This window comes from Mercenaria mercenaria, chromosome 1 (genome assembly GCF_021730395.1).
Source record: "Mercenaria mercenaria strain notata chromosome 1, MADL_Memer_1, whole genome shotgun sequence".
NCBI lineage: Eukaryota > Metazoa > Mollusca > Bivalvia > Venerida > Veneridae > Mercenaria > Mercenaria mercenaria.
Window position 1 is genome coordinate 46,446,737 of NC_069361.1, and position 24,736 is coordinate 46,471,472.

Below are 24,736 nucleotides of genomic sequence, written 5' to 3' on the forward strand. Positions count from 1 at the left end.
GGGGCAGAAGCGCACGAGCGAGGACCTCGATGGTGCAAGCAACAGCTTATTACAGCCAGATGCGGGTAGGTCTATTATTGATTTTGAAACTATTATTAGGGATTCGGGTGTTCTTCCTCCGGACAATTCACATCAGAGTTCAGGTCCCGATAATTTAAGTCTCGGTGTTGAAAATACTGCTCAGGGTATTAATGTCCCATTTTTTCCCCAGTCTGTTTTCCAATCTACTTCAGGCGGCTTGTTTACGCCGACGGATATGCGTTTAGCAGGAGATGATCTGGCCGCCCATGTTCCGACATCAATTAAACAACAAATTTGCAAGGGTGAATACACTAATTTAGCTCTCTTATTGAAAGGTGCTGTAGAACTGGCCGAATTTTCCATCAGCAGTGTTCTCAGATTAGTAGATTCCGACGGCCATATTGAGGCTTTCAAAAAAGTTTGTAAGGAAAAAATCGGTTCTATCGAGAGATGGACCGATGCCTTCATAATTTATGCATCTATTTATTTGTCCACACATTCTGATAAAGTTTACAAACTTTTGCATTACATGTTTACCATCAGAGAGTGTGCCGCGCGTCAAGGGGGATTCGCTTGGCGGACCTATGATGAACAGTTTCGCCTCCGACAAGCACTAGTGCCTTCCCCTTGGTCAGTTATTAGTAACGATCTATGGTGGCGCTGCGTCCAGGTGCGGGATAGTTCTAGGTCGACAACCCCTTTCAGCTATAAATGCAATGACTTTAATGTCGAAACCTAAAACAACGTTGAAAGCTATGCAATCCCTTATTGGCTCCTTGAATTTTTGCTGCCGTGCTGTCGTAGCCGGCAGGCCGTTTATTCGTCGCTTAATCAATGCTACTTGTGGTCTCACAAAGCCATTCCATCTATCTATTCCACTATGGCCTCATTCCCGTCGGTTTGGGGGCCTATTCGACTGACGTATTTATAGTAATAATACACAGCGTAATTTGAATCGCGGTTAGATAAATTTTGATTGTAAGTCTGCAATTCTGTTTGCGTTTCTAGGTTTTGCACAAGTGATCTGGCAATCCTAGCTTGCTTAGTTTACTGTTGTGCTAGCCATATTTGCCTAGTTTGCGTAGTTTACTGTTACACTTGCCAAGTTTTTTACTTGATTGGTTTCAAGTAAATTTGCGTCTTTGCCCGTGGATTCCAATGATAGCTTGCCTTATTCGCAACAGGTTTTGCCATTTGCTTATTTTGCTATTCATGTCGGACAGTTGCTTCGGCACTCCCTGTCATACTGCAGGCTTGGACAGTTGCTTCGGCACTCACTGTCATAATATTGCAGTCTCGTTACTACGTTTTTTTATGGACAAAAATTTGCTTCGATCCGCACTTCGTTTTTACTCATTCAGGCTCGCTGGTTTCTTCTCGACCGACGGGTGTTTGGACAGTTGCTCCGGACCTCCCTGTCCAAACATTAAGTGGCCTTAAACCTCCAAACTTACCATAATAATGTTTTTATCTACATTACCTGTTACCCCTTGTGATAAATGTCATATGATGTAATGTTTTACATGATTCTTATTGAATAATAATGATAAATCGTTAAGTATTTTGTTTTATTTACTTTCGAATGATAAAATAATAGAAATTATTTTCTTCTGCAAATAATTTACTTTATTTTGCAAGAAAAAGCTGTCAACACTGTTGCTATGCAGTTACGTCACGATCACTAGGCAATTGGTGATCTTCGGATATTATCGTCCGTTACGCATGGTTTCTAGCCAGCATGCTATCATTAAGCCGGGTATCAGTTCTACCAACGGTATATAAGCACCAAAAGTCCGTGCAAATTTCTCTTTCTCGATTCAACACCGAAGATAAACTACGCTGCTAAAAGCTCAATTTCCCATCCCACCCACCCAAAATTGTTTACAAATCGTTGTTTTGCTACGATTTTTCATTTAGACATCATATTAATACATAGATTTTATAATGATTCTTTGCTCTGATCTACTGTGTTTTAATGAATTTTACAGAGTCTTCTTGCTAATATGCGGAAATGGCAACATTGTTTACCAGACAAGGGGTATCAAGTGAACGATCTGTCACTCATGAAGTTGTAGACATTCAGACATTCTCATCACTGTCAGAAACTACGTGTATAATACTACATAATAAAAATCTATAGTGCTTTGCACATTAGTGAACTTTATATTGTGTCTGTTGAATCAGTTGAATTGTTATTAGAAAGGACATTCAGGACAGTATTTGTGGGAAGTTGTTTGCTATAACTTAAACAGTCTGTAGACATGTATATCTATGGATGTGAACACTTTCTGTTATTGCATTCTTTGTGATGAAGGTTTGCATAAGGATTCTATAACTGATGTGTAATAACAGTTCATAATAGTCTTTGAGAAACTGAATATAAAAGATGATTGTCAATTCTTTTCAGTAAATTACTCTATTATCATATAACAATGTCACTTATCGTAAAAATTCTGTCGGTCGTCGGTTGAACACGCGAGCCAGCAAAATTCACTGCTTATACATGAAATTATTTTATTATTTGATATTGTATGGTATCTGTCTGTCGAATTTTCTCCTAAATCGATGTTGGGGCCTTGGCCTCATTCCCGTCGGTTTGGGGGCCTATTCGACTGACGTATTTATTGTAATAATACACAGCGTAATTTGAATCACGGTTAGATAAATTTTGATTGTATGCCTGCAATTCTGTTTGCATTTCTAGGTTTTGCCCAAGTGATCTGGCAATCCTAGCTTGCTTAGTTTACTGTTGCGCTAGCCATATTTGCCTAGTTTGCGTAGTTTACTGTTGCACTTGCCAAGTTTTTTACTTGATTGGTTTCAAGTAAATTTGCGTCTTTGCCCGTGGATTCCAATGTCGCTTGCCTTATTCGCAACAGGCTTGGACAGTTGCTTCGGCACTCACTGTCATAATATTGCAGTCTCGTTACTCGTTTTTATGGATAAAAATTTGCTTCGATCCGCACTTCGTTTTTACTCATTCAGGCTCGCTGGTTCTTCTCGACCGACTGTGTTTGGACAGTTGCTCCGGCACTCCCTGTCCAAACATTAAGTGGCCTTAAACCTCCAAACTTACCATAATAATGTTTTTATCTACATTACTTGTTACCCCTTGTGATAAATGTCATATGATGTAATGTTTTACATGATTCTTATTGAATAATAATGATAAATCGTTAAGTATTTTGTTTTATTTACTTTCGAATGATAAAATAATAACATAGATAGAGTGAAAGTGCATCAAAAACTTTAACATGAAATTCCAAAGTACCAAGACCTGTCAGAGGAGACAGCGAGCGCTACTATTTCAATGCTTTATAGTTAAATAGGCCACATCTGCAGAAACTTTGGATATCATTAAAGTGATTAATACATCAATATGGATGATGATATAAGACAACAGTTTCTGTTTGTGTCAAATTTATGTAAAAGTATAACAGAGAGGAAGTGGATAAAATATTTTTCCAGTATTTCTGAATACAAGATGCCCAAATGAGTCAAAGTCGCTTACCTGAAGAAGACCTTGACCATCTGACCTTGATTCTGACCAATATTGGTGACATACTTCAATAAGTTCATTAAAATAATACTTCTCTAAAGGTTTATTTCTATATTATATTGTGAAGGCCAAAAATGCATTACCATCAGAAATAAACTTCTAGATAAGAAGTTATTTAAAAACATTTCTGCTTTTATCTCTGGTGTCCCCATAAAGGGACAAAGCAGAACCATTTGATCAAATTTTGGAGAGGACCTTACCATGATGTTACACAACAAGTTGAAAATCAATCAAGCGGTTCATGAGAGGAGGTTTTTCTATTCAAAAATCTAGTGGCCACTTAAAGGGGCCAAGTGCCCCAAAACTTTGTGACAGGACCTTACAATTACACCACATACTAAGTTTGATGAAGATCCATTAAGCAATTCATGAAAAGTTGTTTAAAGGTATTTCTATTTTAGCTCTAGCAGCCCTTAAAAGGATATTACAAATCAAGTTTGATGAACATCCATCATGTGGTTCATAAAAAGAGTCCTTTAAGGGCATTTCTATTTTTGGCTCTAGCAGCCCCTGAAAGGGGCCAAGTGCCTCCATTTGAACAAATTTGGCAGAGGACCTTATAATGATGCTACAGACCAAGTTTGATGAAGATCCATCCATCAGTTCATAAGAAGAAGTTGTTTCAAGGCATTTCTGTTTTTAGCTCTAGTGGCCCTTAGAAAGGGCTGATTGCCCCCATTTGAACAGAGTCATCACAGGACCTTATATTAATGCTACAGACCAAGTCTGATGAAGATCAATCAGTTGGTTCATGAGAAGAAGTTGATTTAAGTTACAGTACAATCGCGATCCTACGAAAAGCCAAGAGGCCGGCCATTTTTTTCGTAATATCGCATTTTCGTTCGAGCGTAGCATAGGAAATTTCCCTATACAGCACCTTAATGACTACATGTCGTAACCCATGATATTTAAACACGTGATTTTTGTATTAGAGTACTTGTATACCAATTTTATATGTACATCTACGTTTACTACAAATCTTATTCGAATCTGAACTCCGATGGTATCTGGAATGTAAGACGTTTTTTTCTTCACTTTTTATTCACATGTTTAATAAAACATATTTAGGGTACATTGTTGCACGAGAACAAAAATTCGCAGTTGCATATTCTGATACCCTTCTACCCTTTACTGAAATGTTCGGAATGATAAAATGACAATATACAGACGATCAGGACTTAAACTTTTTTTTTTATTTTCTTTATGCAGTATTTGTTTCAGAGGTATAAATATCGAAGAAAAGTGTGACTGGTATCCCATCCGATCTGATAGTTATAGGAGAAAAAATAACCACAAACTTGTGTCATAGTGTACAGCGTATGTGTTTCGAATTTAATTACTAAGTTTTCACATTTTAATAACTGTTTACGCCCAGCTAAATAATAGTGAAACTTTCCACTTTAAAGCGTTTTCACGCTGTTATGGAAGGTGTGAAAATTTAGACGATACAGGTATTCGTAAAATCGCAACTTAAACAAGTTGTAAACCTGCTTTAAGGGCAAAATAATACATTCGTAGGAGCGCATTTTTCGTAAAATTGCATTTTCGTAAAACCGGGACTTTGTAACATAGAAATAAGAAGGAAAGCAGCCGGGACCACAACACCTTTTCGTAGTATACCGGTATTTCGTTAAATTGCGATTCGTAGCATCGCGAATGCACTGTATTTTTATTTATAGCGCTATTGGCCCCTACAAGGGACAAACTGCCCCAATTTGAGTTAAATTGGGAGAAGACCTTATAATGATGCTTCAGACCAAGTTTGATGAAGATCCATCCAGTTGTTCATGAGAAGAAGTCATTTAAAAATATTTCTATTTTTAGCTTTTGCTGCCCATAAAAAGGGCCAACTGCGCTCATTTGAACAAATTTGAAAGAGGACCTTATGATAATGCTTCAGATCAAGTTTGATGAAGATCCATCCAGCGGTTCATAAGAAGAGGTTGTTTGAAGGTATTTCTATTCCTAGCTCTAGGGACCCCTAAAAGGGGACACTTGGCCCCATTTGAACAAACTTAGGAGAGGACCTTATCAAAGATGCTACAAATCTAGTCTGATGAAGATCCATCACGTGGTTCATGAAAAGTTGTTTCAAGGTTTTTCTATAAGCAGCTTTGGTGGCCCCTAAAAAGGACCAAGCTGAACCAAGTTGAACAAATTTGAGAAAGCTCAATGACAGGATGCTACTGATAAAGTTTGATAAAATTCTGACCTATAGTTTCAGAGGAGAAGTTTAAGTAAAAATGTTGATGATGGACGATAGATGCCGGATCATTCACCTATACTAACAGCTCATCCTGAACATAGCCGATGAAGACATGGACACAAACACCAAGGCAAGAAAGACAGCTCTCAATATATTTTTAGAGCTAAAAATATTTATTGACTTACCTTTTTGGATGAGGCTTGTCCCATCCTGAAACAAAATACAGGCATGTATGAGTTGTTGAGCAAATTCAAGTATATAAGAATGTTTCTAACGTAAAGTAGAGATATATTTATCAGAATGTGTGAAAATGTTCATCTAGAGATATCCAGGTCTAGTCCTAGAACTGTATAAACAAATGTGAAGTCAGAAACCAGAGATTGGCACACTCTGCAAGTCATATGCCTCCCACGACAATAAAATCATCTCCTTAGATTTACATCAGTTTTGAAAGTGACCAAGGGAGTTACAAGTCATAAAAATGTTCTCTGGCTTTTTTGGTGACTTTCACACCTTCTACTTCCCAAGACCCATCCTTGAAAAACTATGCATTAGCACATATCTCAAAATCCAAGATAAGAGCCTTCAAATGCAGAATTTTGTAGTCCCTGTAAAGCACCTGTTACCTGTGATCAGTACAATTTAATTTCATGTACACCATAGTGGCCTGTATAAGGATCTATCTGTACTCTCAAAAGCTATGATACTGGTATAGTTACTAGTGACCTGCATAATGTTCTATATTCAGTCTGAAGTACACCATAGTGGCCTGTATCAGGATCTGTCTGTACTCTCAGAAACTATGACACTAGAATACTTACCTGCCATGTGTACAATGTTCTACATTCAGTCTGACATACACTATAGTGGCCAGTATCAGGATCTGTCTGTACTCTCAGAAACTATGACACCAGAATACTTACCTGTAATCAGTAAAATGTTCTATATTCAATTTGATGCACATCATAGTGGCCTGTATATGGAACTGTCTGTACTCTCAAAAGCTATGATACTGGTATAGTTACCTGTGATCAGTATAATGTCCTCAATTCAGCTTGATCCACAGCACTTTAGTGGCCTGTATAAGGCTCTGTCTGTCATACCAGAAACTATGACACTAGAATAGTTACCTGTGATCAGTACAATGTTCTATATTTAGTTTGATGTACACCATAGTGGCCTGTATAAGGATCTGTCTGTACTCTCAGAAACTATGACACTAGAATACTTGCCTGTGATTAGTACAATGTTCTATATTTAGTTTGATGTACACCATAGTGGCCTATATAAGGATCTGTCTGTACTCTCAGAAACTATGACACTAGAATACTTGCCTGTGATTAGTACAATGTTCTACATTCAGTCTGACATACACCATAGTGGCCTGTATAAGAATCTGTCTGTACTCTCGGAAACTGAAACCTGTAAACACTTTTTCCCAGTCACCACTTGCTGCAACCTGTAAAATAATAACTAAACCATACACTGATAAAAACACTGAAAAAAACTTCAGATAAATTATAACTAGCCCGTACAGTGAAAACATTATTATTCATGCAGGTCTAATTTTCATGGTTTTAGTAGTTCCTTCAAGCCCAAATTCAACCCCATTGAACAAATATGAATTCAATTTAATTAATTTTGATTTTGATAATCCACCAATTAGTGTGCTGGTGAAAGAGTGTGTGCTCTGCTGAGACTACAAGCTTCTTATTCCTAAGAAATTAACAGACACCATAGTAATCATTTAAATTAATAATGAATTGTTATCCCTATGAAGAGATGCCATACATACTGCCATAATATATACAAATTTGTCATTTGTAAATAGTGCAAATGAGATGACATTTGCTCTTTAGTTTTAGTTGGTAAACTGTTATATAAAATATCAACAAAATATGCCAAATTAAAGCATTACAAATATTACAAAGGCACTGACTTTACTAAACTTACAGTTTCTTACTGATTTAAGGGAAACAAGCAAATTCGATGAATTTGTATCCCCCGCCGAAAGGGTTTGTGGTGAGGAATGGCAAAAAGATATATCCGGCAAAAAGTTAAGGATGTTAATAAGAAGCAAATAATTTCATTAGTCAAAATCAATTTAACAGAAAACAAATGTTTAATTAAAGAGTACATAATAAATGTATGATACTTTGATCCTGACTTAAGAATTTATTTTGAATGGGATATGCTTACTGTAATAAGCTTAGCTTTTAAAATTAAATGCAGTTAATTGAAATGTGAGCTTGAAGTTTAACGGGAATGAAATATTGTCTTTGAGTGGTTTGGCACCAGGTGTTGCTGTTTTACATGTACATTTGAACTTAAAAGATCAGATGTCCTTAAGAGAACACAGGTAAGATATCTTGAAACGGCTGAGGGCAAGGTTTGTGCAGTCACAACTTAACATGTTGAAGGTTTGAACATTTAAAAAAAAAAAAAAAAAAAGGAATGGAAATATATATATCTATATATAGATATATGTATATATTTATTTTTTTAGGGGGTGGGGGTGCAGGGGAATGGGAGAGGAAACAAAATTTCACATGTTGATTATAAATATTGATTGAAAATTAAAAATTAAAAAAAAAAAAAAGGTAAAAGGGTGAAGTTGGAGTGGGGGGTGGGGGGGGTGGGGGGGGCGCAGAGGATGCATGATCAGTGGTGGGCATGACTGGATGGGGAAGTGAGGTGGGGGAATGGTACAACTTGGAAGGTCTGAAAAAAATCTAAAATAAGAAATGAAAAAAAAAAAAATTTGGGGGGGGGGGGGGGGGGGGGGAAGGGGAGTGACCAAGGCAAGTGGGTGACCAGGTGTGGGTGCGCAACTTCACATGTTTATAATAAATGTTCACAGAAAAGAATGAAAGAAATTTAATAAAATTCTGCCAAATGGTAAGTTTGTAATGTACAAATATGTGGATTTTTAGACAATTAAAGGGCAATAACTCTGAAGTTACAAAAAGAAATCCTTACAAAATTGTCTGTGCACAACCACATTATAGTGCTCTAAATTCTGTTAAAGTTTCATAGTTCTAGGTCAAATATGTCAAAAGTTATGATGCAGAAATTGGCATATCTATAGATCTATAGTACCCTATATAGTTAACACTAGAAACTTCTAAGGGCCATAACTCTGGTGTTACTTGGGCAATCTGCCTGAAACTTGATGGGCACCATAACCTCATAGTGGTGAACATGTATATGAAGTTTGTTTGAAAAAAATCTAAAATAAGGAATGATTTTTTTTTTTTTGGTGGGGGGGGGGGGGGGGGGGGATAAGGGGGGAGGTGTGTGATCAAGGTAAGGGGGTGACCAGGTGTGGGTACACAACTTCACATGTTTACAATAAATGTTCATGGAAAAGAATGAAAGAAATTTTATGAAATTGTACCAAATGGTAAGTTTGTTATGTACAAATATGTGGATTTTTATACAATTAAAGGGCAATAACTCTTAATTTACAAATAAATCCAAATGAAATTGTGTGTACACAACCACATTATGGTGATCTAAATTCTGTTTAAGTTTCATAGTTCTAGGTCAAATATATCAAAAGTTATGATGCAGAAATTGCCATATTTATAGTACCCTATATAGTTAACACTAGAAACTTCTAAGGGCCATAACTCTGGTGTTACTTGGGCAATCTGACTGAAACTTGACGGGCCGCAAGAACTCATTGTGGTGAACATGTATATGAAGTTTATAATAAATATTCCCAACCATTTCCTAGATATGGCTCCGGACGGACGGACGGACGGACGGACGGAAAGACGGACGGACGGACGGACGACGCCAAAACTATATCCCTCCGACTTTCGTCGGGGGATAATAACTCTAGTGTTTTAAGTGCAGATTCAGACAAGATTGTCTGAAAAGCTTCCTAAGTACAGTAATTTATATATTATATCAACTAAGAGCAATATACTATGACAAAGATAACTACAACAAGTAACTGTGTTCAATAAACGCTTGATGCCCCCGTTGGCATCCTTGTCAATACAAAGCAACCTAAGTCCAAAACGAGGTCAAGTTCAAGGTCAAGGTCAAATGAGGTTAGGTGATGTCTGAAGATGAGGAATGGTCACAGGTTACATCTGCATTAGTATCAAGTCATTCTAGTTAGGGGTATTGATGCTAGAAACGGTCCCATTTGGTTAACCTCGTACAGAAGGACGGACAGACAGGACAATCACTATATGCCTCCCGCATCAGTAGATGCTGGGGGCATAAAAATTGTCATTTTTAACCAATCAGGGACAATAATATTGAGTTTCACATGCACCAAATAATATAAAATCAACTTACAAATAAAAACATATGGCAGAAGATGGATGGACGGACAGATGGGCAATGCCAGAACAATATCCATCTGACATACAGTGGATAAAAGCCAGTCTCCAAATTGAAATATTGAAACTCTTTTTGAATCTCATAACAAAAGAGTTGGGTTTCAGTCAAATCATTACTAGTATATCAAATTTTCAAGTTACTGAAAATATATTTTTTTTTTTAAAATTTTGATACAATTTTACAATTTTAATCAAATACCACTGCAAATATTTTTAATTTGAGATGTTTGAGGTCAACTAGGGTTGCCAGATTTCAAATCACTTCCCCTCATTCATACAAAGTAGAAAACTGACATGGCCAAAGCCTTTCATATTTGAAATAAAACAAGAGGGCCAAGATGGCCCTAAGTTGCTCACCTGTGTAACACACCATAACACTGTAAACATGTTCTACCTAGTGATTTCATTGAGACAAATATTCTGACCAATTTTCATTAAGATTGGACCACAAAACATGGCCTCTTGAGTGTAAACAAGCATTTCTTCGATTTGACCTAGTGACCTAGTTTTTTACCCCACATGACCCAAATAAGAACTTGTCCAAAATTTCATGAAAACAAACATTCTGACAAAGTGTCAGGAAGATTGGAGCAAAAAAGTGGCCTCTAGAGTGTATACAGCTTTTCCTATGATTTGACCTAGTGACCTAGTTTTTGACCCCACATGACCCGGATTTGAAATCTTCCAAGAGTTCATGATAACAAACACTCTGACCAAAATTTATGAAGATAGAATAAACAAGAGCTCCGCCAAGCGGGGCAATATACGCCCGAAGGATTACATCATAGGATGGGAGCAAAATTTAAAGAACTTGACTGTTGTAGCCCAAAGGATTGGAACATCAAAAGGAAAACTTCAAAAAAGTCCACAAAAAAAATATTCAAAGTCCACAAAAAAATCCTTATCAGGTACAGGTATGTAAAAATACACCAAAAAATTAGAGGTACCATCCATGTTGGACCACAGAAAAGTGGTCTCGGTTTTTCCCTACGGCCAATAATAAAAAAGTTTCAAAATAAGCTATTTATAGTAACATAAAAGGGAAGTTATTCAAAAAAAAATTATTGTAAGTGAACACAAAAGAGATCTGCCAAATAAAAACAAGAGCACTGCAATGCAGAGCAATATACACAAAGCAAAGTCATATATGACCTTTGACCCTTAAGTGTGACCTTGACCTTCAAGCAAGTCATCCGGAACATGCGCTCTGCACATCGTCTCAGTGTGGTGAAAATTTCTGCCAAGTTCCTTTGAAATCCTTCCAGCAGTTCAAGAGTTACAGAGCAGACACGAAACAAACTGATATGACTTTTGACCCCTAAGTGTGACCTTGACCTTGAAGCAAGTCGTCCGGAACATGCGCTCTGCACGTTGTCTTGGTGTGGTGAACATTTGTGTCAAGTTTCTTTGAAATCCTTCAAGGGGTTCAAGAGTTATAGAGTGGACAGAGATCATCAAGATAATCATTCTGTGCAAGTTTGTATCAAATCAAAGCATAAATGAAACCTCTATATGACTGAAAGAGCCAAAAAAGAATATTTTGCCAATTTCAGAGGCAGTAACTCTAGAACCCATGATGGAATCTAGCCGGTTTTCACAAGGAACCGAGATCTTATTGTGACTTAAGTTTTGTGTAAGTGTAGTTAAAATCAAATATCAAATATAAAATGTCACTTCTATCGTGTTCACAAGGTAAAAATTACCAATCTTTGGCTCTTTTAAGGGTCAATCAGAGGCCGTAACTCCTATGAACCTATGATTGGATCTGACAGATTCATCATGGAATCCAAGATTTATTGTTGTTGAAGATATTTTGCAAGTTTGTATCAAATCAAACCATAAATGAAGTCTCTATATGGCTGCAAAAGCCAAAATAGCAAATTTTGGACCTTTAAGGGGCCATAACTCTGCAACCCATGATGGGATCTGGCCAGTTTTCGAAAGGAACTGAGATATTATGCCAATACAAATTGTGTGCAAGTTTGATTAAAGTTGATTGCAAAATGTTGTCTCTATTGTGTTCACAAGCCAAAAATAGCAAATTTTGGCCCTTTAAGGGGCCATAACTCTGCAACCCATGATGGGATCTGGCCAGTTTTCGAAAGGATCTGAGATATTATGCCAATACAAGTTGTGTGCAAGTTTGATTAAAACTGATTGCAAAATGTTGTCTCTATCGTGTTCACAAACCAAAAATAGCAAATTTTGGCCCTTTAAGAGGCATAACTCTGCAACCCATAATGGGATCTGGCCAGTTTTCGAAAAGAACTGCGATATTATGCCAATACAAGTTGTGTGCAAGTTTGATTAAAGTTGATTGCAAAATGTGGTCTCTATCGTGTTCACAAGCCAAAAATAGCAAATTTTGGCTCTTTAAGGGGTCATATCTCTGCAACCCATGATGGGATCTAGTCAGTTTTCGAAAGGAACTGAGATATTATGCCAATACAAGTTGTGTGCAAGTTTTATTAAAGTTGATTGCAAAATGTGGTCTCTATCGTGTTCACAAGCCAAAAATGGCAAATTTTGGCCCCTTAAGGGGCCATAACTCTGGAACCCATGATGGGATTTGGCCAGTTTTCAAAAGCAACCGAGATATTATGCCCATACAAGTTGTGTGCAAGTTTGATTAAAATCAAATTAAAAATGTGGTCTCTATCGTGTTCATAAGGAAATTGTGAACGGATAGGCGACGGTCGGACGACATATGACCGACGAAGGGTGATCACATAAGCTCACCCTGTCACTATGTGACAGGTGAGCTAAAAAGAAGTAGCAACTTATCATCTTTTATTTGAAGGTTTCCAACTTACTCTAATAAATCACTTTGCACACTGATCACAACTCAAAGCCAATCAATTGGCTGGTTGTACCTAGGTGCTTGAATGTGCCTAACATAATTCTGAAAGGAACACCTGGGGTCCTCCTCAACCATTAAAGATGAAAAGTTGCCTATCTTTTCCATTGAAGTGACTTAAAACTCAACCTGTGTATCCTTCAGGCAGGTTTTTATTGAGTCTATTGTTTCAGGTAGAGGCGGGAAGTTGAGATACCCTCCAACACTGGATTGTGTCAGTCGAGTCTTGCATTCCCGTAATGTGGACCATTTCCATAACCTCTCTATCACAGATTCTCTCTTTAACTCTTTGTACACTGCATGATCCAAAACACTTATCTGAAAATTATATTTAATTAAACAAATCCATTAAAGCATTGCAATGTGATAAAAAAATAAGCAAAGACTTTCATTTTTTCCCTACGAAACTCATAATATAAAGAAGATATTGCGAAAGCATTTAATTTCGTGGGAATAAATTTTCATAGTTTTGACCAAAATAACTTTTGCTTGGGGCCTGAACTTGTGAATGTCAAAGATGAAATATTTAGTAATTTATTATGTTTGTTGGGACCTAATTTCATGTACAGAACCAGAATCCACAAAAAATAAGTCTCTCACAAAAATTATTAATTTTACAGCAAACTAGCATCGAGCTGACAAAAACATTCAGCAGCTGAGACAAGGAGAAGCTGTTTGTTTGTTTGTTGGTGTTTTTTTTTTCAATCAATAGGCTCAAAGGTTATATAATTGAACTTGAAAAACAAATTTGGAATGTAACTCTGCTATTGGTCAATTCGAAATTTCAGCTTGGAGAGCCAATCAGATGCTGAAATTCGACATTGGTCTTTAACTGAAGTTGTATAACCTTGGGTTTGGGCTTAAATTCCTTAATGAATTTCATTAGCTGGCTAATAAATAGTTATTTTTAACTGAATTTAATTTGAACTCAGTTATGCATTCTTTACATGTGGAATCCAGCAAAAATTCAAAGACATTATGAACAAACATAGGTATAACAACCTGCTGTAAAGCAGTTCTCACAAAAACCTTAGTACTGTTTTCAGACTGGTCTTTAAAGCTGTAAAACTCACTGCTGAGCACCAGTCTGCCACAACTGAAATTCTGAAGTAGTAGTAAGGGAAACCGATCTACTTTTGTGAGATATTGTGTGATGCTCTAGATTTTGTACCAGTGTGAAGCACCAGTAAGCTTACCTGAGATTCAGCAGTAGTGGTCAGGAAAACCAGTCTATTTGTACGAGATGTAGTCAGATGGTCTAGATTTTGGACCAATCTAACATGGGTACAGACTAACTTAGTGCCAGGGTGAATATCCAAATCTGTTATACCCTGAAAAGACATTTACCCAGAATTATTATTCACGGGCTCTTCCCAGTGCCTGCATGTATATGTATCATACCAATAATCATATGTTTCACTCAAGACCAGAAAAGAATTTCAGATTTAACGTCAGACAGAATAACTGGTGATCATAACTTTATCCAGCCCTGGAGTGTTTCCAAGAGTATACTTAGAAATACAAGAAGGTCATGATGACCCTGAATCGCTCACCTGAGTAATATGAGCTACATGTTTAAAATGGCTAACTGATGCTAAGATATTAGAAAGTAGATCAGTAGGTCATATTCATGGTCCCTGAAAGTCAGCATTAAGATCCGTGTACAAAACTGTACATATTATCCAAATTTCAAGGCTGTATCTTCAAAAACAAGAAAGTAGGTCAGTGGGTCAAGGTCACAGTCAAGTGACCCCTAATTGCTTGGGGTCATCAGGTATTATAATTAAACAGTCTAGGAAATATGATCTGATAATTTTTGAAGTATTTATTACTATATAACTCATATAACAAGTGACCCCCAGAGCGGGGCCTCTTTTCACCCCAGGGACATATTTTGAACAATCTTGTTAGAGATCCAATAGGCAATGCTACATACCAAATATCAAAAGCCTAGGCCTTGCAGTTTCAAGCATGAAGATTTTTAAAGTTTTTTCCTATATAAGTCTATGTAAAACTTAAGACCCCCCCGGGGCAGGGCCTCTTTTCACCCCAGGTGCACAATTTGAACAATCTTCATAGAGGACCATTAGATGATGTCACATGCCAAATATCAAGGCTCTACACCTTGCGGCTTTGGACAATAAGTTTTTCAAATTGGTTGTCATGGCAACCAGAGTTCTGCATTGAATTCAATTCTTTGAAAACTTTTGAAAGGGGGTCACCCAAGGATCATTCCTGTGAAGTTTGGTGTAATTCTGCCCAGTGGTTTTCAAGAAGAAGATTTTTTTAGAAAATGTTGACGGACGCACGGCGCACGACTGACGACACACGACGGACATTGAGCGGTCACAAAGCTCACCATGAGCCTTTGGCTCAGGTGAGCTAAAAATGGGACTGGCCTCCAGGTTTATCAGGACAGACAAAACATATGGAAAGAATTCTTGACTATAAGAACTACTATGACTATTGCCCAGTGATAAATGTCCCCTACTGGGAAAGTCATTTGCCATAGTTCCTGCTATATGAACCACATTTTTATATTGAAACTAAACTGAAGGACCTGCATATTCTCCAAATAACTAACCATGTATAGCCAAGGATTCAGGAAATGATCTCTTGTGCTGCAGAATCTACTTTTTTGTGACTAGCGGATGAAAAGAATAAATAGACAGGAAAAGGGACAAACTACAGCCATCAGCATATTCTTGTTACTGCCTTCTGTCTATATCCAAGATTGCATGGAAAAACTCTTGCTCTTTTAAAGTTATGGCAGAATCCACCATATGAGACTGTACGAAGGACAGACATATGGATCAAAAGACAGACAAACGAAGAAAATGAAACAATGTGCATGTTCTCGACATTGCCTTCTATCCACGTACCAACCAAGTTTCATGAAAATCTCTTCTACTTTAAAAATTATTGCAGATTTCACTTGTTGCCATACCAATCGCACATTTTGCCATAGCAATAAAATAAAAGAAATGGTTAATGTTGACTTTTTTTTCCATCTCAAAGCACATAGTAGGTGCTTTAACAATACAAAAAAGAAATTCCGAAGTGCCAAATTCTAAAGGATTGATTTAAATACATTTTTTTTTAATTTAACTCTAAAAAATTTGTTATTTTGTGAAATTTTTCGAAGTATTCCAACTTTCTGGCTCATTTTTGAAACTAACAATGAAAACAGTCTTAAGGCAAGCTCTTTGGTTTACAAATGTACACCTGAAACTCAATCTTAATCGGACATGTATGGGCTGTTCTGATCTTAAAAATGTTCAATAGGCAATGAAGAAATTATAATAAAATCAATTTGATGAAAAACATTCCCTGATCTGAACATCGTATCCGATGAAGTTGCTTATTTTAAGGAATTTTGGGTCATAATAATAAAGATAGATTTTGTTAGTTCATTTTTTTGAGTTTGTGTCTTCTGAAGCAAAGAGTTCTGGGAATAAGAACTTCATGATTAATAGATATAGATACAGAGCTGACACAAAACTGAAGGCTCAAACTTTTGACCTTGAGTTTTGACCCTGACCTTGAGCCAACATGGCTGACTCATAAGTTCTGCATATTGTCTTGATGAGGTAATCATTTGACCCAAGATGCATGATTATCCTTTAAGGGGTTTAGGAGATACAGAGCAGACAAAAAATGGAAGGCTCAAACCTTGAGTTCTGACCTTGACCTTGAGCTGACCTGGCTGACTCATAGGTTCTGCATATCGTCTTGGTGAGGTGATCATTTGACCCAGGTTTTATGAAAATCCTTCATGGGGTGCAGGATATAAGAGCGGACACGAAATGTTACGGACAGATAGAAGGAAGGATGGAAGGACGGAAGGATGGACGGAGACCATTCCTATAACCCCCACCACTCGTGGCAGGGGATTAACAATGTAAATGTTGCATTTTCAAAGCAGTTCAGTATAAATATATACTGTTTAGAATTCCTGGATATCACATTTTTTACTTCTAATTTACTATTTACTCTTTCCAAATTTTGACGAAGTTGACACAAATATGTCTCCATGTTTACAAATGGTAAGCAAATGAAATAATTCAAATATCAAAATGTAAGATGCCTACCTCTGCTATTTTGTACAACTGAAGATAGAATGGTTTTAGACTGGATTCATCTATCAACTGTATCCACCTCCTTACCCAGAATCCACCACTATCCATACCAAACTTATCTGTTACAAAATGCAAACAGAATATATATTCTCATACAGTATTATTCTTCATATCTATATTCCTGAAATTCTGCACTAAAATAAGTACTAGACAACTTCCTAACATGATGTTGATGTGCAGAATGAATGATTTCGAAAACAGAGTGTCTTTGGTGCGAAGAAGAACAAATTACTAGCAAAAATAAAATTGAACAGAATGCTTTAGTTATACAGTTGCAGATAACAACTACATTCACATAATTTTCTTAACACTTACTTCCCATTTTCAAGATAAAAATATGACTGTCAACAGTTAATTGGTTCAACAACCAACTATTAGTCAGTAAAATCGGTATCTGATTTCTTTAAAATAAAAAAAAATAAAAAATTTGATAAGGAATCAGTCCTTTGCAAAAATTTTAAATTAAATCGCTGTTGTGGAAAAAGCAGTCCTTCAACCATCAGTGTATCTGATAGGTGTCAAGTCATTAAAACACCCCTAGAGTAAGAGTATTGACACGAAGGAATAACAGGTTTGTATGTCTCAATTCAATTAAATGTATAAATAAATTTAAAACATTTAGTGACTCCTTGTCAGCAAGAAGTGTTTGACGATTTTCAAATAAGTGGGGGTGACTTACTTCTGTCTTAATTCAATAGGCACACTTTATATTTTCCGATGATCCAATCAATTTTCCATAAATAAAACCCTTCCGCTAAATATTTTAGTTACATTAAACACTTTTCTCATAGTGACAAACAATACAAATGAGCTGCACTATGAGAAAACCAACATAGTGCATTTGTGACAAGCATGGATCCAGACCAGCCTGCACATCCGCCAACAATGGTGAGCAGCAAGTAACCTTTAACAATTCTACCATGAAGGTGCCCTACTGGTTTTTTCTATCCATAGGCGTACAAATAAGAATCTTTTTATTCCTAAATTAACCGCATTAATATGTAAAACCTTACTGTTCATTGGCTCCCTCTCGTACCTGCCCACATATGTCACTATTCCGGCAATATCACATACAAAATTGTTTGGTAAACAACTGAAAAACATTCATTATTAACAATTATCTATCAAAAAAAATAAAAAATTTCAAATATATGCATAACTAACATCAAGCTCAATTTAACTTTCTTCAACAAATGTTTCCATTTTTAAAATATTTTCAATACTCAAAATCCTTTTTCAAACCAAGAAGCTTAATTTATTTTAGTGCTTAAGTCAGGTAATTAGTAAACGCAACATCAGCCAAAATATGTAAACAGCTCGTTCAACTGAGTCTGTATCAAGATTCCATAAACTTTTCAGCTCAAGCCCTCATAAAGATGGTATACAGAATATATTTTCAAATATTTTCAAATTTAAGTGATCACACCTCTTGTTCCTATTTACTGATAGAACTGACTCAAAAGCTTTAAGCTGCGATATCTTTATATTTTATGTATGTATATCTTATGAGTTTGTGGATTCGAAATATTAATGCCAAAATAAATGAGAATTTTATCTGTTCAATGGGATTTACCGTGAAATCCACAAAAAATATTCACTTAAAATATTCAAGCTTTTTTTACCCTGCTTGCTTCCTGGTGACAAAATTATAACGTAAGGGAGGTAACTCAATCTCATCTGGTAATTCTGTAGCATCAAATACTCTAACTTCCGACTCTGGATGATGGCTGTTTAAGTTGATATCTATGTCATAAAACTGGGTGTTTTGCAGCACAGGTTTAAATCTTGGTAGAGGCTGGAAACTCTTTCTGACAGTGAATTTCTTCAACAACAGTACCGTACCCTCTTTGATGCTAAAATATAAAACTTGTATGTAATAATTACGAAATATCTTTACTTTTGGCATAACCAGTTAATCAAATTTGATGAAAGTGAATAATGACGTATAACTCAGACAATGTCTGAACCCTAGACCTATGGTTTTTACAGCTACAGTACTAGGCACTAGCACACAAACCATAAAAGACTCACTGAAAATGAAGTCTCATCTAAAATGTGATAAAGATATGTCTATGCGAAAACTGTCTTTAAATTTTGTATATAACCAGTCATATTTCTACTATATTATTATAATTCAAAACTTTATGCCTCAACAGTGTAAAACTGTGTGTAGAAACCACACTTAGAATGCAACCCTTCCATTTTCAAAATCTCAACAAGAGGGTCATGATGACCCTGGATCGCTCACCTGAGTAATATGAGCTACATGTTTCAAATGGCAAACTGATGCTAAAATATTAAGAAGGTAGCTCAGTAGGTCAAATTTATAAGTCACTGAAAGTCAGTTTTAAGATCGGTGTGCAAAACTGTACATGTCATCCAAATTTCAAGGCTGTATCTTAAAAAACAAGAAAGTAGGTCAGTAAGTAAAGGTCACAGTCAAGCCTAGGCCTTGAACTTTTAGACAAGAAGATCGTTTTTTTCCCTATATAAGTCTATGTTAAACTTGGTACCCCCAACGCAGGACCTCTTTTCACCCCAGGGATATAATTTGAACAATTTTGGTAGAGGACCACAAGGAAAGCAACATACTTAATATCAAAAGTCTAGGCCTTGCAGTTTCAGGCAAGAAGATTTTTAAAGTTTTTTTTTTTTTCTATACAAGTCGCTGTAAAACTTGAGACCCCCGGGTCTGGGCCTCTTTTCACCCCAGGGGCATAATTTGAATAATTTTGTTAGAGGACCACAAGGCAATGCTACATACAAAATATCAAAGGCCTAGGGCTTGTGGTTTTAGAAAAGAAGATTTTTAAAGTTTTTTACTATATAAGTCAATGTAAAACTTATGACCCCCGAGATGGGGCCTCTTTTCACCCAAGGGGCACAATTTGAACAATCTTGATAGAGGACCATAAGATGATGTCACATGCCAAATACCAAGGCTCTACGCCTTGCGGTTTTGAACAAGAAGATTTTTAAAGTTTTTCCTTTCAGTTGCCATGGCAACCAGATATCTGCATGGAATTCAATTCTTTGGACCATTTTGAAAGGGGGTCACCCAAGGATCATTCCTGTGAAGTTCGGTGCAATTCTGCCCAGTGGTTTTCAAGAAGATTTTTTTTAGAAAATGTTGATGGACACACAACGCACGACACACGACGGACATTGAGCGGTCACAAAAGCTCACCATGAGTTAGCTAAAAATAAGGACAGAAGTAATTTATAATAATAAAAAAAATGTAACAGTAAATATATCTATCTATATGGTAAATGCCATTAACATATACACCAAAGTTTGTCAATGTGATATTTTGCTGATAAATTAAGTCGAAAAATAATCTACAATCGTCTTGAAATTCCCAAACATTCTCCAAATTTGTCTCTGTTTATGAACCACATATACCCTTGTCATTCTCCAACAGTGACTTTTCTGCTTTAGTAAAATTAGCATCCAAACAGTAACATATCATATTGCCCATATCTACGCTTCCACAAAGTTTTACTCAGAAATTTGTATCAATATTTGGTATGTATGAGAAAGCCCCAACCGATTCTGAAACAACAACAACAAATAAACGGTTTCAGTTTGAACTCAATTCCAGTTTGGTTTATATGTGATATAGCCTTAAAACCTCATAAAGACACTTAGAAAATTAACCTCTTTTGAGCAACAACCTATTTACAACAAAAACATTTTATTTTTCTAAAAGGCATCCACTTTAAAGTGGAAGCACTTACCTAAGTAGAAGTTTGGACACATAGCATTCCATAAAACTGCCGTACAAGCCCCTGTCTTGTCTCCTATCAACAAATGTGCCTACAAATAGATGTTTAATGATCATTTTTTAGATCAAATAATGTCTGAAAATAGCTGATGCCCATATAAGAAAAAAGACTTAATTTGACAAATTGCACATCTTGGTTACTGTAAATAGAATATTACTGTGAGATTGGTAATTCACTGTAGATTGATAACTGTAGAGTGGTTATAAATTTAGATAAGTGATTCACAGTAGTCTAGATTTGTAATAACTGTTGATTGATGATTAACTGTAGACTGGTGCTTACTGCAGAGTTGTGATAAATGTAGATAGGTAATTACTGTAGACTGGTTATTACTGTAAACAGGGTACTAGTGCAGACTGGTAATAACTATGGATTGGTGATTTACAGTAGACTGATAATATCTGTAGACTGGTAATTTACTGTAAATTGGTAACAACTGTAGACTGGTGCTTACTTTAGTCATGATAACTGTAGATTGGTGATTACTGTAGACTGGTAATTAATAAAGACATAATTTATAGCAGAAAGATGCTTTAACACTATTTCTGCATGATAGGCGGTTATATGTCGGGCTAAATAATTATTTGTACAACGTTTACCGCCCGAGTGTATAGATAGTATTAAAACACTGTTTTGCTATAAATTATTTCAATTCTAATATGCCTTTAATCTAAAACAGTAGATAAAATACAGTAGCGCTCTTTCTTGGCCGCATCAAAATCTTTGACGTCACCGCACGATAACGTGACATCATTCTAGCGTAAGCGTGTTCTAACAGAGGCAAGCATATTAGAATGTTCATTGTTAATTAATGTAGATTGGTGGACAATGCAGACTGAAAAATACTGAAGTACTGTAGTCTAGTGATAAGTGTAAACTTGTGATTACTGAAGACTGGCAATAAAGGCATAAAGAAAAGGATTTTTTTTTCAATATTTTCTAGGGGGTTGTTATAGCTGAGTTACAAACATTTTAACATACAACACTCATATACACTGGTGTTATTTCATCATAAGCGGGAAGGAAATTACATTCTACATAAAGATGTATTGTTCTCTGATTACACTCAACAAGCAGGTTCTGCAAGAATTCAAAACTATTAATGGTGATTTTTTCCTTTACAAAGTCACTGTTTATAGGTTAGGAGGTGTATTTAGAAAGTTAGAATCTAGAGTACAAGATCTACCTTGTATAGAGTGCCTTAAAACATCAGCATCTTCTGTCCGCGAGCTAGATACGTTCAAAGTATTGTAGTGTTAATTACGCTAGTATGCACGTTACGTCTTACCGCGTTTATGACGTCAACGTCACTTCCGACGTTATGATATGTTGTTATTGTTATGTATGCTATCAAGAGATTCAGAATACAGATACGAACTGACACAGCGCATTTTATTGTTTCTTTGCTGGATCTTACTTACATTTTTGGTGCCGTGACCAGCTATTTTGAATAACCATGAATCTTCAGAAACTAATTTCAACACGAGAAGGTCAGCGCAGAGTTGTACAGAGGAAATTAGACAGTATAACTGATGATATGTCGCCACTTGAATTTATGTCGCTGATAGACTATTTGACAGAGAAAGCTGAGATAATCAAAGGACTGAATGAGAAGATAGTAAACCAGTGTGATGTCGCAGAAATTGAAACTGAAATTGTAGAAAGTGAAGAGTATTCATACGACTTAGATCTCAGAATTCAGAAATTACGTGACACTTCTCGCAAGCATAGTCAAGACTTTACAAACAATAGTTCCGCGGATAATGAAGAAAACCCAGCGTTACCACGTCATGCAGGTTCGAGTATTTGTTTTCAACACAATCTTCCGAAACTGACTTTACCTACCTTTGATGGAGATCTAACAACCTGGCAAACTTTCTGGGACTCTTTTGAGTCATCGGTTCATCTAAATGCTTCGTTATCGGACGTTCAGAAGTTCAACTATCTGAAATCTTTGCTTCAAGGTACAGCTTCACGGTGTATAGACGGAATTCCTTTGACGAATACTAACTATTCCAAGGCAGTGAGTCTACTCAGAGAGCGTTTCGGTAAGTCTCAGAAGATTATTCATAGGTACATGCAGTCTTTGTTGGAACTTGCAAAACCTGACAACAGTGTGGTGAGTTTACAATGTTTTTATGATAAAATGGAAACTTTTATTAGAGGTTTAGAATCCCTCGGACAATCGCAAGAATCATACGGTAGTTTACTTGTACCAATAGTGTTGGAAAAATTACCTGGTGAGATCAAACGAAACATGGCACGTGAATATGGTAGTCAGAGTTGGAATTTACAAGACTTGAGATTATCTTTATCCAAAGAAATTTCTTTTCTGGAAGCAGGTGAAACAATGGAAGTGTCGGAAGCACACAAACCTACAGCGTTATTCTTTGCTGGAACCAGACCAAAGCCGAAACAACCCAGCCACAGGCATAGAAACGATCATTACAAGAAAAATGACAAAAAAGTGTGCCCCTTCTGTAAAGATGACCATTCTCCAAACGAGTGCACAAAGGTCACATCATACGAGTCACGCATTGCTATAGTGAAAAAGGAACATCTGCGTTTTAACTGTTTACGGAAACATCAAGTATCGTCGTGCCGATCCACAAATAGATGTCGTCACTGTCAGCGCAAACATCATTCTAGTATATGTGATAAACATTTCAAGCAATCTTCATTAAATCCCGACGCTGCAAGTTTCACAGTACCAGCTACGTCCGACGTCGTATCCCAACCCGATACAGCAACTCTACACTCAACAATTGATTCCAGACCGGATATACTACTCAAGACAGCTGTTGCCCAGGTATGTACTTCCAGTGTTTCTATAGAGACAAACATTCTCTTTGATGAGGGAGCTCAGCGTTCCTTTATTACTGAAGTGTTGGCAGAAAAGTTACATCTTCCCCAGACCGGAAGTGAGGTAGTACATTAAGCGTCTTTCGGTGATACCAGCCAGCGAGTTCGAAACATGACTAAGGGAACTATTTCTCTTATTACAGACGATAAAGAAAAAATAGACATAGAAGTGTTGATTGTGCCAAAAATAGCCGTTCCGTTACGCAATGTGAATCAGAACATTTCATCTTTACCATATTTACGCGGTTTGAAACTTGCTCATCCAGTTACAAATGACAAAGAATTTGAGATATCGTTGCTGATTGGTGCAGATTCATATTGGAAAATAGTTCAAGATAGAGTGTTCCGAGGGAACGGTCCAACTGCGGTACAGTCAAGAATTGGATATCTTCTGTCAGGTCCGCTTCCAGTATCCACATACAAGCAACTTCCGGTTTCCGCACAAGGAAGACCCACGCATCACATGCTTAACGTTCTTACGTCACCAACAGACCCCTGTGATCTTGAGAGATTTTGGAGGCTTGAGTCTCTAGGAATTTCAGAAAATGAAGAAAATAAGTCTACATCTACTTATCAAGAGGATTACCTGCGGGATTCTATAAGCTATAGCAATGGACGTTATTCAGCAAAACTACCTTGGAAGGATGATCATGAGACTTTACCCACTAATTATGACATAACGAGGAAACGTACTGAAAACGTCATCAAGCGTCTACGTCAAGACCCACAAATCTTACAGAAATATGGAGACATTATCGAAGATCAGGAGACGAGAGGTTTTATTGAGAAGGTTGATGAAACTATCGTACCACAACTCCAGATACACTACATCCCTCACCACGGAGTTAAGAAAGATTCTGTTACTACACCGATATGCATAGTATATGACTGTAGTTGTCGTCAGTCACATGGTCAGCCCAGTCTTAATGATTGTCTAAAATCGACCCC

At 36.7% G+C, this 24,736-nt stretch overlaps 2 protein-coding genes across 2 annotated transcripts in view; both read right to left on the reverse strand.

Annotated features, from left to right (window-relative positions):
• The window catches only part of LOC128557901 (uncharacterized), a 72,961-nt gene extending 65,964 nt beyond the window's left edge, over nucleotides 1-6,997 (reverse strand). Inside the window, exons 1-2 of the mRNA XM_053546533.1 lie at nucleotides 6,917-6,997; nucleotides 5,972-5,996 (exon numbers count right to left, since the gene is read on the reverse strand). Of these exons, the coding sequence (XP_053402508.1) occupies nucleotides 5,972-5,996; nucleotides 6,917-6,960 (69 nt within the window). The 5' untranslated portion in view covers nucleotides 6,961-6,997. The remainder of the gene's footprint in view (nucleotides 1-5,971; nucleotides 5,997-6,916) is intronic.
• Nucleotides 6,998-7,107: 110 nt separating this feature from the next.
• Nucleotides 7,108-24,736, reverse strand: part of LOC128557385 (RPA-related protein RADX-like) — a 38,469-nt gene continuing 20,840 nt past the window's right edge. The window contains exons 6-12 of the mRNA XM_053544737.1: nucleotides 20,875-20,957; nucleotides 18,763-18,993; nucleotides 18,154-18,233; nucleotides 17,093-17,199; nucleotides 14,198-14,332; nucleotides 13,131-13,319; nucleotides 7,108-7,245 (exon numbers count right to left, since the gene is read on the reverse strand). Coding sequence (XP_053400712.1) covers nucleotides 7,108-7,245; nucleotides 13,131-13,319; nucleotides 14,198-14,332; nucleotides 17,093-17,199; nucleotides 18,154-18,233; nucleotides 18,763-18,993; nucleotides 20,875-20,957 — 963 coding nt within the window. The remainder of the gene's footprint in view (nucleotides 7,246-13,130; nucleotides 13,320-14,197; nucleotides 14,333-17,092; nucleotides 17,200-18,153; nucleotides 18,234-18,762; nucleotides 18,994-20,874; nucleotides 20,958-24,736) is intronic.